This window comes from Pipistrellus kuhlii, unplaced genomic scaffold (assembly GCF_014108245.1).
Source record: "Pipistrellus kuhlii isolate mPipKuh1 unplaced genomic scaffold, mPipKuh1.p scaffold_m20_p_3, whole genome shotgun sequence".
NCBI classification, from domain to species: domain Eukaryota; kingdom Metazoa; phylum Chordata; class Mammalia; order Chiroptera; family Vespertilionidae; genus Pipistrellus; species Pipistrellus kuhlii.
Window position 1 is genome coordinate 181,226,465 of NW_023425529.1, and position 13,802 is coordinate 181,240,266.

At 41.1% G+C, this 13,802-nt stretch overlaps 1 protein-coding gene and 1 long non-coding RNA gene across 9 annotated transcripts in view; both read left to right on the top strand.

Annotated features, from left to right (window-relative positions):
- The window catches only part of PDLIM3 (PDZ and LIM domain 3), a 29,939-nt gene that overhangs the window by 4,117 nt on the left and 12,020 nt on the right, over positions 1-13,802 (top strand). For 6 of the 8 annotated variants that reach the window (XM_045588950.1, XM_045588952.1, XM_045588955.1 and 3 more), the window contains 2 exons: positions 5,008-5,159; positions 6,725-6,809. The exons of the other annotated variants lie outside the window; for them this stretch is intronic. In XM_045588950.1, coding sequence (XP_045444906.1) covers positions 5,008-5,159; positions 6,725-6,809 — 237 coding nt within the window. The remainder of the gene's footprint in view (positions 1-5,007; positions 5,160-6,724; positions 6,810-13,802) is intronic. 8 annotated transcript variants of the gene reach the window in all.
- On the top strand, positions 6,817-8,739 carry LOC118729779. Its single transcript, XR_004991261.1, has 2 exons — positions 6,817-7,658; positions 7,868-8,739. It is a non-coding gene; the product is annotated as an uncharacterized LOC118729779 (long non-coding RNA).

A 13,802-nucleotide genomic window follows, 5' to 3' on the forward strand; every position in this document is an offset into this window, starting at 1 on the left:
TTGAAGTGTGTGGACCACCCAGAAGGTGGATCTACTATCATTGCCAAGTTACAGATCATTTGTTTTCACAAAGGGTCCAACATGGAATAAAGTGCAAGGTTCGTTTGTACACATGATAAAGAATTATTGTACACATCTGCTGCCAGCATGTCCTCTCCCACTCAATTCCTCTTCCCCTCCTCCCCTCCTCCCTCCTTCCAATTCAGAGCACACCCAGGTTCAACTGAGAATGCTATGAGTACTTGGGTACCAACACAGGCAATGTTGATGCAATCTTGAGTTTCAGGCTTTACCATAGAAATGTGTATTTCTTTAACATAAACTGTATTTGAAATTTGAACTTTTAGAAAGAAATGTGTACAGCTGAAGGCAATCCCTTTCCAGGATTCAAGTGTAGCAGGAAAGTTGATGTGATTAAAAATCTGTTTAATTTTGTTCTGCCAAAGACGTGTTTGCATGGAAGTGCTGGTTCCTATATGCATAACATTCATCCATCCCATAAATATCTATTAAGTGCTGATGTGTTGCCTGTGGAAGACACTGTTGGGGATGTCATCATAACTTAATTGGTTTCTATGCCCTGAGAAGCTCATGTATCAGTAGAAGAGAAAGGACATTTGCATAAACCACTGTGATAGAACCTGTTCAGGACTCCATGAAATGAAGCATGACCAAAGAGATAGGAGGAGTCAGGGAGAGAAAGAGAGTACCTTCAGGAGTGGCATGATGGGATAGTGGAGGAGCTTGGGTTGTAAAGTTACCCAGATCCATGAGGGAAATTCAGATTTTCACTGCATGTGTAACCTTAGACAAGTTCCTTATACTTTCTGAGCATCTGTTTTCTCACCTTAAAAGATCATCTTGAGAATTCAGTGAGATCGTAGTTCTCCAATAATAATACAAAATCAATAACAACATATATATGGCTAAGTGACCAGCTAACCAGCTAGTAGCTATAATGTACAATGACCACCAGGGGGCAGAGTTCCAACCAATAGCCATGACACACTGACCACCAGGGGGCTGATGCTCAATGCCGGAGCTGCTGGGCTGCAGTGACTTGGCAGCTGCAGTTCTTGGGTAACATACCTGGAAGTAGAGAGGAGGGAGCCCAATTCTGGGATGCATCACCCGAAAAACCGTCCTCTCGCAATCCAGGACCCCTCAGGGGATGTTGGAGAGCCGGTTTCGGTCCAATCCTTACAGGCCAAGTGCACTGGACCTCTACAAATCTACACTAATAAAAGAGAAAATGTAAATTGACTGTCCCTCCACTATGCCCACTAGCCACTCAGGAGCGAGTATGCAAATTAATCCAACAAAAATGTTGGTTAATTTGCATATGCAGGCATAGAAGGAAGTCAAGCACTACAGAAGGGAGCAAAGCGGTGGAGAAAGGAGTGAAGCAGCCAAAAAGGGAGCGAAGCCCACCACTCTAGCCACGGAAGCCCTATTCTTACAGGAAGAGGCCCTAGGAAGCCTTATTCTTGCAGAAATCTTCCTGCAACAGATCTCTAGTATTATAATAGTTCTCAACCCTGGCTGCACATTAGACTCACCCAGATAATTTTTGATAACTTTAGTTCATACTCATGTCCAGGTACTACTTACAGAGATTCTGGGTTAAGTGGTGTGGGTAGGGCTCTAGAAATGTAGACTGTGGATGCTAGAGGGTTTGAATGCCAGGAGAGGCACTGGAGTTTATTTGTAGTCAAGGGAGAACAACCAAATAATGGGGGTTTTCAACATGCCCCCCCATAAGCCCAGCAGTCTATACTTGTCTTGCTCCATAACTATTTCAATCATTTTTATTATCAACATAAAAATCCCATAAGGGCCATATCTTGGACTTCCCTTGTGTCTCCCACAGTAAACAGAACATTACAGATGTTTCATCTCTGTTTTAAATTACTTTTTTCCAAGTAATAGGTTGATGTGATAATGAAAATCATCTGAGGCACTTGTTAGAAGCACACAGTCCCTAGTCTCTCTGCCAGAGCTTCTGTTCGTGATTCCAGACATCAAGAGTGGGTGGGAGTCTATGATCAGCAAGGACCCCAGGGGGTCCTTCGAATCAGACAGGTCTGAAAACATGGCACTCAGGGATTGATGGCAGTACTAGTTCTAATGGTCTCTCCAATGCTTTGACATTGAAGGCCCTACTGACCTGGATAATAAATAATCCATTGAAAACTCCTTACTTCATTTTAGCTTGCTTTTCTCCTAACTTGGGAAAACATGTTACTAATAATATAAAATAATATAATAACATCAAGTAATGCATGAAAATAATATATTCTTGAGCTTAAACATATAGTTTAACTTACTAAAACCAGACCAACGTAGTGGTCATTTTCTGTTCACTAGACCAATTGAACTTGAGAACTTGGAAGAAGTGAAGAACAGTGTTTTCTCCTTCTGTCTCATCCCTCTCTCCACATACTTTTTTCTTTCTTAGCGACTCTCGCCTTGGAGATCCCAGGACATGCGGGTTGAAGTGGGCTCTGGCCATCACTATCAACCATCTTGCCTATTGACCTCTGAAACATCTGGTGTCAGAGCTGTGTACAGCTGCTCCCAACTTCAGTGAAGAAGCCACGGGGTTACTTAGACACTCCTCTGAAAATAGGGGCAGTCTTCCTTGCCAGCCTGTCTTAGAGCAGTCTTCCTTGCCCAGCCTGTCTTAGATTTATTAGAAAGAGCTTTGCGAATGCAATATTTTGGGGTAAATATAAAATAATGTTATTAACGTCCATATCAACACTGTTTATAACGTTTAGAATATTCAGTATCTAAGTTCAGCACACCAGATGTCTCTGTTTAAAATTTATATAAACAGATACACACACAACTCTACCTTCCACTCACTCGTCCTAACCAAAGCTAAAAGTGAGCCTTTTTGAAAGCGAGCGTGAGTGTTAGATCACTCAAATCTATCTGATTATACAAGAAAAGCCTCATGAGGTTTGAAAAGCATGTACATTAAGCCATATTTTCTCATGCTTTGACTCAAAGAAAAGCATTCTGATCTTAGGATTTTAAAAATTAGATAGTACTGGTTTTTAATGAACTCTAGCTAAAGAAAATTAAAATTTTAAGATTATTTTTATCCCTACAAGTCACATCGGGGCTGGAAACGTGTTATTCTTCTAACAGTTCTGGGTTTGGGAGAATTTCTAAATGGAAACCATCTCTGAAATGCCTCTGAGATATCACATCCCCAATTGCCTTCACCCAGATCCCATCAACTATCCCTAATGGACAGTGGCCAGGACCACTGCAGCACCGTGATCACAGAGTTCACGGTCCCGCAAGCATCTCAGTGACGGAACTGAAGATCAAGGGCACATGGGGATTTACTATTTTAGCAGTTTTGCTTATTTAGATGAGTCTTGGATCTCCCTTAGAGCCACAAAGTGAAATAGAGTTAATAGGCAGACTTAAAAAATGCAGGGGGTAGGTGGGGCAATGGGCCAATGACTAAGCCTCAGGTAAAACATTAGGAACAGTCAAGTTTATTCCTGGAGCAGTTTCAGACTTAAGTCAAGTTCTATGTACCATATTTTTCGGCGTATAAGACGACTTTTGAAATGAAAAAAAGTCAACCGAAAATCGGGGGCAAAAGACCAAAATTGCACAAAAATTACCTGCAGATCTTGACGGCAAAGTAAGTCTTTTCTTTGAAGTGGGGGGTAGTCTTATACAGCGAATATCGGCCTAAACCTATGTTTTAACTGTAAAATTAGGGGGTCGTCTTATACGCCGGTGTGTATTATTCTGCTCTAAATAGTGGGACCTTGCAAATGTAACGATGATAGGTTGACGTGAATGGCACTAATCTTCAGGCACAAAAGAAAAAGAAACAAAGTATTACAGGTGTCCCCCTTTTTTCCCCATGGACCCCCTCCACCCGGCACCCACTCCTCCCAGGCCTTCGCCACATTGGAATCTGTGTCCATGGGCTATGCGTATATAAATATAAGTTCCCAGTTAATCTCTCCCCACCACACCTCACCCCCACCTTCCCTCTGAGATTCTGGGGTCGGCTCCCTGCTGCTGTGCCTCTGGATCTATTGGTGCATCCACTTATGTTGTCCAGTAGATTCCACAAGAGTGAGATCACATGATACCTATCTTCTCTGACTGGCTTATTTCACTTACATAATAAAATGTTGCATCTTATTAGTTGTTTTCTATTTGTCCCATCTGTTCTCCATTCATGAAGAAGAGACTGGATGGTTATAAACTTCCCCTGTGTCTGCAGTTCCCAGGGATTCTAGGCGCTCCATACTAACTCACACTCGGACTTTAGCAATGTGTTCATAATTTCACTTGACTTCTTCCTAACACTGGTATCATGGCCCCATCCCCTCCTTGCTCTGACTGCGGGTAGCCCATGCTTACAGTGTGCTTTCCTTGGAGGCACCTGTCTTTCCTAAAATTGCAGGCCAGTTGGTTGCCCTTAGCCCTCTGAAGAGTTCATAAAGGTTACCATTGGATTTATTATGTGGGTTATTCATATTAACTCCAAAGTGATTCTCTTTCCATTTCCACATCCCAAGTAACCCCTGAGTGAATCATAACTTACAGGGATGCTAAAGCCGTTTCAGTTCAAATACAAAATCCCCTAAATTCTGTAAAAGTTCTATTCCCAAATGGGTTGACAAAAGAAACCTAAAAGGAAAAACAAAACAAAAAAATTATATTTTGTTTAAAGCAAAGGAAATATGATTCAAACAGGGAGACAGGAAGGTGTTTTACAAAGAATAAGACATGTCATGGTGAATGAAATGCGGTTTGTAAGAAATAAAGTTGTTTCCCACGATGGGAAAAGAGAGCTAACACAATTGATCAATTCAGAGTTACTGTAAGTTAGAGTTAGGATTGCCTACCCAGGAAATCATTTCGAGTGTTTCCAAGCTAAAATACAGATGTCAGGCACAAAACTCAAGATTATCTGCACAATGCTGATTTTATGTTTTTAAGTGGCACCATGATTTCTTCCAGATCACTCCCGGGAGCAAGGCGGCAGCTGCCAACCTGTGTCCCGGGGACGTCATCCTGGCCATTGACGGCTTCGGCACGGAGTCCATGACTCACGCGGACGCACAGGACAGGATCAAAGCGGCGGCACACCAGCTGTGCCTCAAGATTGACAGGTGCTCTTTGATGACCGAGGGCGCTCAAATGTGATCTGTGTGGCAGGAGAGCCTGAACCAAAACGATAATGACGTCATGCTCCCTGCAAGAAGGGTGTCACGGAAACTAGGCGTCTGACTGGCTTTTTCATAGGTTAGCCACTTTGGCCTGCTGTCCCCTGACATCCGTACGTCTAGTCGTTGTTAACAAACCATTTCTAAAAGGAACTCCTCCGGATGTCAGGATAGTGAAAGAGGCTAATGGAATTTTTTTCCTGGACTGATCTAGTTCATTGACAGTGGAAAAAAGAACCATAAAAGGTATTGGCCACAGGAACACGACATAGCATGGCCAGCTGCCTGCTGTTCTAAATGTGGTAGAAAATGGAATTCAAAAATCCTCCTAAAAGAATCTCTTGGCTTGACAAAATAGGATCATGTGAAAAATGGATTGCTGATATGCTGCAGGCCATTGGCTGTTTTGTACAGAATTCAGCCCAGAAGAATCTCGCAAGGTGTGAGAGTGTGTGTGCATGAGTGCGTTAGATGATGAGCCATTTCTGACCAAAAACAGGATTAGGTCATTGAACCTGATATGAGACAACGGTGGGAATAATGTTTTGTGACAGTGGTTGTTAGTGTGTTGATCTGGCTGATGTGGGATTCACCATCTCCCCTGCTGGTACAGAAGGCATGCAGTTGATCTGCCATTTGATGGGGTGAAACGGGCGCCTTCCCTGTCTGTGCATAACCCGTGTACCTGCCAAGCACACGGTCCCAGACAGATCCATAAAAAGGATTGCACAAAGCGCAGATCCTTGATGCCAACAGCAAATCCACCTTGCCAGTCACTCCCCTTCTCCTTTGGTGGCCTGAGTAGGCTAGCAGGGAGCTAGAGGGGACCTGGAAGCTTGCCCTGAGTCATGTACAGGAGGTCCCTGCAGAAACCCCCTCCTCTACTGTTTTCTGTGTGCACTGGACACCTACTTTCTCCAGAAATTACACAATGTCTTTGCCTCAGTCAGTTTGGGTCACTATACCAGAAATACCACGGAATGACTCAGTGGCTTAAATACCAAGCACTGATTTCTCATGGTTCCGGAGACTGCGAGTCTGAGATAAGGATGCCAGCATGCTCAGGTTCTCTGTGAGAGTCCTCTTCCTGGCTGTCCCAAAAACACACACAGATTTTGTGTCTCTCCCTCTTTTTAGAAGGGCATGAATTCCACTATACTCATAAACTAACCTAACCCTAATTTCCCTCCAAAGGCCCCAACTCCAATTACCATCACGCTGGGGATTAGGGTTTCAACATATGATATGGGGAGGGGAGTAGGGATGGGGCAAATTACAAACAGTCCATAGCAGCCCATCTTGATCCGTTCAAGTTTCCCCCAAAGTACACTAAATATGTAAAACTAATTAGATGGAAGAATGCAGAATAGTGAACCAGGAATATTGCTTTTGCTTAAATTATTAAATTATTGTGGAATAATAGTATTTTCACAAATGTCATAGGAAATTGTAGGGTGCTAAAACCGGAAGTATATTAGAAGTTGGAATTTATTAACTTATTTTATTTACAGGGCGGAAACTCGCTTATGGTCTCCACAGGTAACTGAAGATGGGAGGGCTCATCCTTTCAAAATCAACTTAGAATCGGAACCACAGGTATGACTTTCAGAGTGAATGATACTCACTCTACACCTTCTTTTAACTGATGTGGGTAACTTCCAAGAGGAAGAAGTGGCAAATATCAACAAAAAAAAAAAAACTGGGAGAAGTCACCTGAGGAGGCAGCTGTCTGCCTTTACTCTCTCTGAGGTTAATTTAGACTACCCATGTTCACTTACACCAAGAAAACAAAGATGGATGCCCAGGCAAACATCTTGTCAAAAGACAAACATGGTCTCAGCAGGAAAAATTTGCCTATATTTGCACACAGTCCACTTCTTTTTTTTCTTCTTTTTTCTCATTTTTATGATGGATTTCTGCCAATTGACCATGAGGTAATCCAAGAAGTTTAGGATGTTAAAACAAAGCAAAAATGGGATGGGCAACCATTTGCAACAAATATCTCTGATCTGTTAGAGGGAACTTCAATCCTCACCCACATCTTATTTTATATCCTCCTTTAATTCTCAAGTCTGGCCTTCTGTAATTTAGTTTACTCTAGGAAAAATCTTGCATTATGTAATCATGGTGATAGTCTGCTCAGGTAGTTGAATTACAAAGACAAAGGACTTTTCTCATGGGGCAACTCTGTCTATTGAGCTAAATTCATTTAATAATCTGATGCTTATCTGACCATGTCTACTCTCAAAGGCCCCAAAAATCTGAAAGTAAACCAATTCCCAATGGCACTATATGGAAAATGTAATTATTGATAAGAAAAGGATTTTAAAATCTCTACTTAGAAGCTCCCCAAATTTAGAGAGACAGATATACAAAGTCAATATCCCTTCTAAAACAAGTATTCCTACTGAACTGAGGAGACGGTCCAAGATGTAGTTCTCCTAGGTCACATGTGTCAAACACAAGGCCCGCGGGCCAAATCCGTCCCGCCAGGCCTTGCAATGTGGCCTGCACCGTGCTGTCATCACTGCACTCCGCTGCGTTTCCATCACAATGACAGTTTATGACTGTTCAGTAAACCATTCGGCCCGCGATTTAGGCTGGATTTTACATTTTGGCCCCTTCTCTGATTGAGTTCGACACCCCTATCCTAGGTAGATCATGAAAATGCACTGCAGGCATCTTTGTAATGCATGCTTCAGCACAGTTTCCCTTCGGGATCCTCAAGGATCCTCAACTCCAAGTTTGCCCGGCAGGTTCCCCACTTGCCTCTGCCAGCCTCCATTTCCTGCTACATGCAGAGAAGCATAGGTACATGGATCTCACAGGGCTTCTCAAAGATGTGAGTAAAGTTTGAGTAAGTAAAGTAAAATAACTTGGCACATCAAATTGTTCATAAAGATGTTGAGTTGGAGCTCTTGTAATTATCGGTACAGGAGCCCCTCCCACCAGGCTGTAGTCAGAAGGCCCCCTGGCCAATTCCCCCCAGTGAGACAGGAAGCTGCCACTGTGACAGGGCTTCCTGGAGACACGATGCCTTCCTCTTCACCGTCACAAGGCCCATCACAGATTCCTTTAGATTCAAACATGAAAGGAATGGGAGAGTCCAAAGAAAAGTTGCATTTTCTAACATTGTTCAGGACCAGTCTTGAGAACCAATCAATTCTCAGCACAGTGCTCTTGCCCACCTCCATCCCACCCCATCCCAAACCCCTGTTGTTGCAGTTAAAAGTGACTGTGCAAGGCGAGGGAGTGCTTAGGTCAGATGAGGATAAGCAAAAAATGGGTAAGACAGGCAATAAAGGTGGTGGGAAGAGATCTGAATGCACCCAGGTAGGTGGGTGAGTAATAATACCACTAATCAATGCTATAGTTGATAGGGGAAAAAAAGACTGAAAGAAGAAAAAATGGAGTTCTTGATGCAGAGCTGTCCCTCGTAGATAGCTAAGCCCACTGGCTTCTTCCTACCCTATCAATTCATCACTTAGAGGCAACACTCTAGAAAAAGAGATCATGTGGTGCTTTATAAAAAAAATAATAATAATAAAAAATAAAAAGAAAATTTGAGGCTCAGATACATGCATTTCCTGACCCCGATCTCATTATCACCAGGACAAACTGGATAGAATTCTGAATTGCCTCTTCCACATATAGCACACACCCAAAATTGTACTGCATCCTTCTGCGAATTTTTTTTTCTTTCACAATCTCTCCTGATTTTTTAAACTCAAGTTCATCAACGTGAGATGCCAAGTTAGGGGGCCAATTAGACAAATTTGACCCAACTCCCAGAGCCTCAGTGATCCCTGATCAGGTCACAGAGCCCCCCTGTGGAGTGTGGGTGACTGACTCAGCAACTACGGTACTTTCGAAGCTCAGGGGGCACTTTGGCTAATGGTCCCCTGTGATTTGCGAACATTTCTCTCCGGAATGGAGTTTAAGAACAATTGTCTGAGTTTTAATGCTAGAAGAGGTCCTTTTTGTAAACTATGAGCATGAATTTATGACTATGTTGATAATTTATGACTCAGCTATTCCAAGAACTGAATTTTAAACCATAACCCTAATTTGAAATACTCTGCCCTCTCAACAATCATGGGTTAGCGCATGTGTCCTGTATTTTGGGGGTTAGACAATAGGAACATTGATCATACCAAGCATGAGGGAAAGATGGAGAGGGAAGTAGGGTTTTAAAAAGAAAGGTGAAGATTGAGTTAAGGGCTCAGGAGCCAGTCAGATGGAACCTCTGAACATTCCTTTAGTTTGAGTCATGAGTACTTCTTACTCACACCCTCTCTGAGAGGCCTGTGTGCGAAGGGCTCTGAGATAAGAAGCACTTGGATTCCTTTCCTGATGGACCAGCAGATTCTTTCTCCTGACATCCTCAAGCTAGATTTCTGTGAGACCAGCACTTGAGAACAGACATTTCCCTCCACAACACAGCTCACTTCACAGCCTCTGCTGCCTGAATGCCCATAGTACACACAGAACAGAACCCAGTGATAAAACTAAGCAGTGCGTGCCACCTGTAGAATGAGACTGGAGGAAGCTAAACTGAGGTCATGTTTATATTCTTTTTTATTTTTTAATAAGCACAACGCTATGCAAAGAGTTGCCTTCCCTACACCCACCCCTCATAGCCCAAATGAGAACTCTGCAAACTCTGGACAACAAAAGTGTGTTCGCCTGAGAAGCCAATGCCATTAGCACAGCATGCTTCAGGATGCCACACAAGTGAGCAGGGAAACGCCTTTGAGCAATACCCAGTGTGGGTTCTTGTTTCACAGCTGCAGTCAAGCATTTATTGTGAGTTGTGTGGCCTTTGCTCTTGGAATAAAATACTCTTCTTCATTTTAAAAGTAGCATATGTTTAATGGAGGAAAAACCCACTACTATACAGTATATCCAATATCTAAGCACAGCCACAAATAATATCTTTTGTATATTTATTTCCAGTTTTTTTCCATGTGCATAGCGTTGGCTTTAGAGACTTTTTCATACACAATCATAGTAATAGTTGATACAAACATTTAATATATAATTTTTTTCACTTTTCTATGCCATTATGAAGTAGTTAAATTTTGTTTTTATGAATTTAGACTTGAAACTTCAGTGGTTATTTAGATTAACTCTAGTCATTGCATACATGCCTTTCATTCAGCCCTGGGCCTGGCCAATAGCACAGGCCTGCGTTTTTCTCTATAAAACACTGTTCTACACTAAAGGCAGGCTAAAACATCGTTCTAGACTAAGAGCATTCTAGACTAACGACGTAGAGTTCTATGACATTCTCCAAAGCCTACATTCTTAAACAGAACATTACGCTCATGTTTGTTTAATGTGAGCTGAGGGTGTAGCTTTCACAAGACAAAAGAGAGGCTTCCCAAAACAAACAAAAAAAATGGTTCTTTTCTAAATGATAAGAGGGCTGTTTCCACTTCCATGAAAAGGACCGAATCCTGGTCATAGAAGATTTGCTAATGAGGATGTACTACATGTACAGTTAAATAGGATAAGGTCTGGAGTTCTTTCTATGTTCATAAAATAACCTTGTTCTCCAATATTTTGATAACTGATGGCAGCCTACACAAAGCAAGTTTTCACAATCCCATGTCCCCAAATTCTTCCCCAGTGAGAAATAAAAAAAAACGTGAAACTTCCTGCAGTAATAAAGTGAGGGTGACTTTACTTTTCATTTGTGGGGTGAGGATGAGTCTGGTGAAGTGAATGTTCATAAATTTCAGGCATAAAATATAATCATTTAGTCAGTGTGGCTTGATCAAATGTATGATCCCCTGATATCATTTTTTCCTTATTCCCCACCATTTTTCCTTATAAATTATGCGTATGTTACACACATGTTGTTCATTGGAGGTGACAACTGCCCCCGTTCTCAGAGTCAATCTTCACCTGTGACAACTTGTCCACGTGAGACACTGAGAGGGAAACTGCCTCTGAGTGCTGTCACTGCCGATGCTGTCACTGCTGAGGTCACTCGGGGACTTGGGAGACGGGTGTCCAGAGCTGCTTTCTCCCAATGTCAGCAGATCTCTGCTTTCACAGACAGCCCTAGCATCTCATTAACTCAAAATACCATTCCTTAATGGAAGCTCCTAACGTTTAAGAATAATGTTTAAAATGTTAATTAACTGCAATGGTAATTTATTGACTGCCTAAGAGATAAGAATCCTGTGGATGCTTTTGTCTGGGTAGAATAAACACGAGAGCTGGACTCGATTCACTGCCATATAAAGTCTTTACCAGTATTTTCCATTACGAATGGCTTTCCACTATAAAATTAAAAGGAAATTAAAGTGGAATGGCAGGCTTCCAGTTGGGTTGGTCTCTCCGCCCCGTTTGACCACCAGCGGCGAGGTGAGAGAGACGGAAGGTGGCCTCCGTGCTGTCTTCCCTCTGTTGTTTACCTTTGGCGGACACATGTCATGGCGCTGCTTTTGGAATGACTAGCAACCCATGAACTAACGCTTTGCAGAGCCTAAATACGGATGTTTGAAGCCTGTTGGAAAAACTTTTTATGATCTGACTAGAAACTAAAGGCATTGTTTTTTTCCTAACAAATTACACATCTGAGTTGTGCAACATATAACCAACACTGAACATGGCAAAGGAAGGCGTGAAGCTGACTAACCTGTGTGCTGCCATTTGGATGCACCGCTAACGATGACAAGTGCACAGACCTTTTCAGAAAGCTTCCTCCCTTAAAAGACAATCGCCGTCCATGTTTATTTACCAATTTCAGACTATGAAGATAAAATAATGGCAGAATATGTTCCCTATAAAGCCATCAGACTATGTAAACTAGTTTTTATAAGTTCAATTGTATTTACCAAATATTTAAAGCGTATCTTACTTTGTGTGTGTGTTTTTTAAAAGCTAAGTTCCAAATAGTGTGAGCCCTTCAGTCCTGCCTGATTCACTTTTAATTAGCCTGAGAGATTTATAATCCACCAAAACGAAATTAGGCAATTAAGCAATTAGCCTTCTGTCTTTTTTCATATTGAAAAGAGTATCAAAGGCTTGAGTCATGGCCACTGTCGTTACTTAAAATTATTTCCAGTTCACAATTTCATGGCATAATAATGGCTAATCAAAATGGTTAATCATAACACTCAGCCCTAAAAAAAAGGGAGATAATCTCTTTTCTAATTTAAAAAAAACACACACACACACACAAAAGAACTATCCCACAACTTTCTCGTCTGTAATGAAAAGAAAGAAAAAAAATGACATGAATAAGAATATTATAAGATCTTTTTATTTTTTAATAAAATTTCTCTTTCCGGTAACATTCCAAATAATCATAAATGTTTGTATTACTTGAAATTTGTGTGTGACACTGGTGACACATTCGCAAAAACAAATGAAGCTGATGTGCACGTGTGAGTGGTAATACTGCTGCAAAGACTTATCTTACTAAGTCTGCCAAATTAAAAGATGTGGGAAGAGAATCAGCTTGTGTGGATTGCAGTGTTCACTTTTGGTTTTCTTTTTCGGCTTAGAAAATAACTAATAATTTTATGGCATTATAGATCTACACAAAAATTAGAAAACATGGTTCTGACATTAACATAATAATAAAGTTTCAGATCATGCGGGCATATTTCCAATTTAGAGTTTAGGACCCTTTTCCCTGAATAATAAAGTGAAAATCCTTTTGGGAATTACACGCATTAGCTATCTCTACATTACTGACTGTAATCTTTCTGGAACTAGAGTAAATATGGAGAGTTTTTTAAATACATAGCAGTGAAATCATCACAATAAAAGCAAAGGAGGTTTTATATAAATGCTATTCCCACTTTGATCAGAAATAAGAGTCTTTTCATTACTACTATTTTTTCTAAACTTAAGGTATAACTGAATCCACATTAAAGATTTTGATTTTTTGTTATAGGTTTTAAGAAAAAGCAGGGGGTGTCAATCAGGGAGGAAGGAGACATATGAAATACTTTAAACAATAAAAAAAGGAAAAAGCAAAAGCAGAACTTTTCCTTAGGTTAGTTAAAATGATTTAGTTATTCACAAATGCTCACTCTCTTTCTGGCCATTTTATTCCTTCATTTCCTAAAATGGGGAAATTTTAAGATATTATTGTAATAGAAGATAAAGCAAATGTAAGTTCTACTTAAGAAAATGTTAAGTAGTATAGCTTTTTAAGCTAACAATTTCATTTCTAACACAAAAATTTCTCTATCCAAATGAGAATTTTCTAAAAGCTATGGATCTAGAAGTCCACAGGGGATAGACAAAAGATACAGTGTTTGAATTCTTGTATAACAGTGGTCTGCAAACTGCGGCTTGCGAGCCACATGCGGCTCTTTGGCCCCTTGAGTGTGGCTCTTCCACAAAATACCACAGCCTGGGCAAGTCTATTTTGAAGAAGTGGCATTAGAAGAAGTTTAAGTTTAAAAAATCTGGCTCTCAAAAGAAATGTCAATCATTGTACTGTTGATACTTGGCTCTGCTGACTAATGAGTTTGCCGACCACTGGTTTATAATATTACAAATAAGGTCAGTTCCTTTGCACCTGAACATCTGGTGGATGCAGACAGCTCAGGTCAAGTTCAT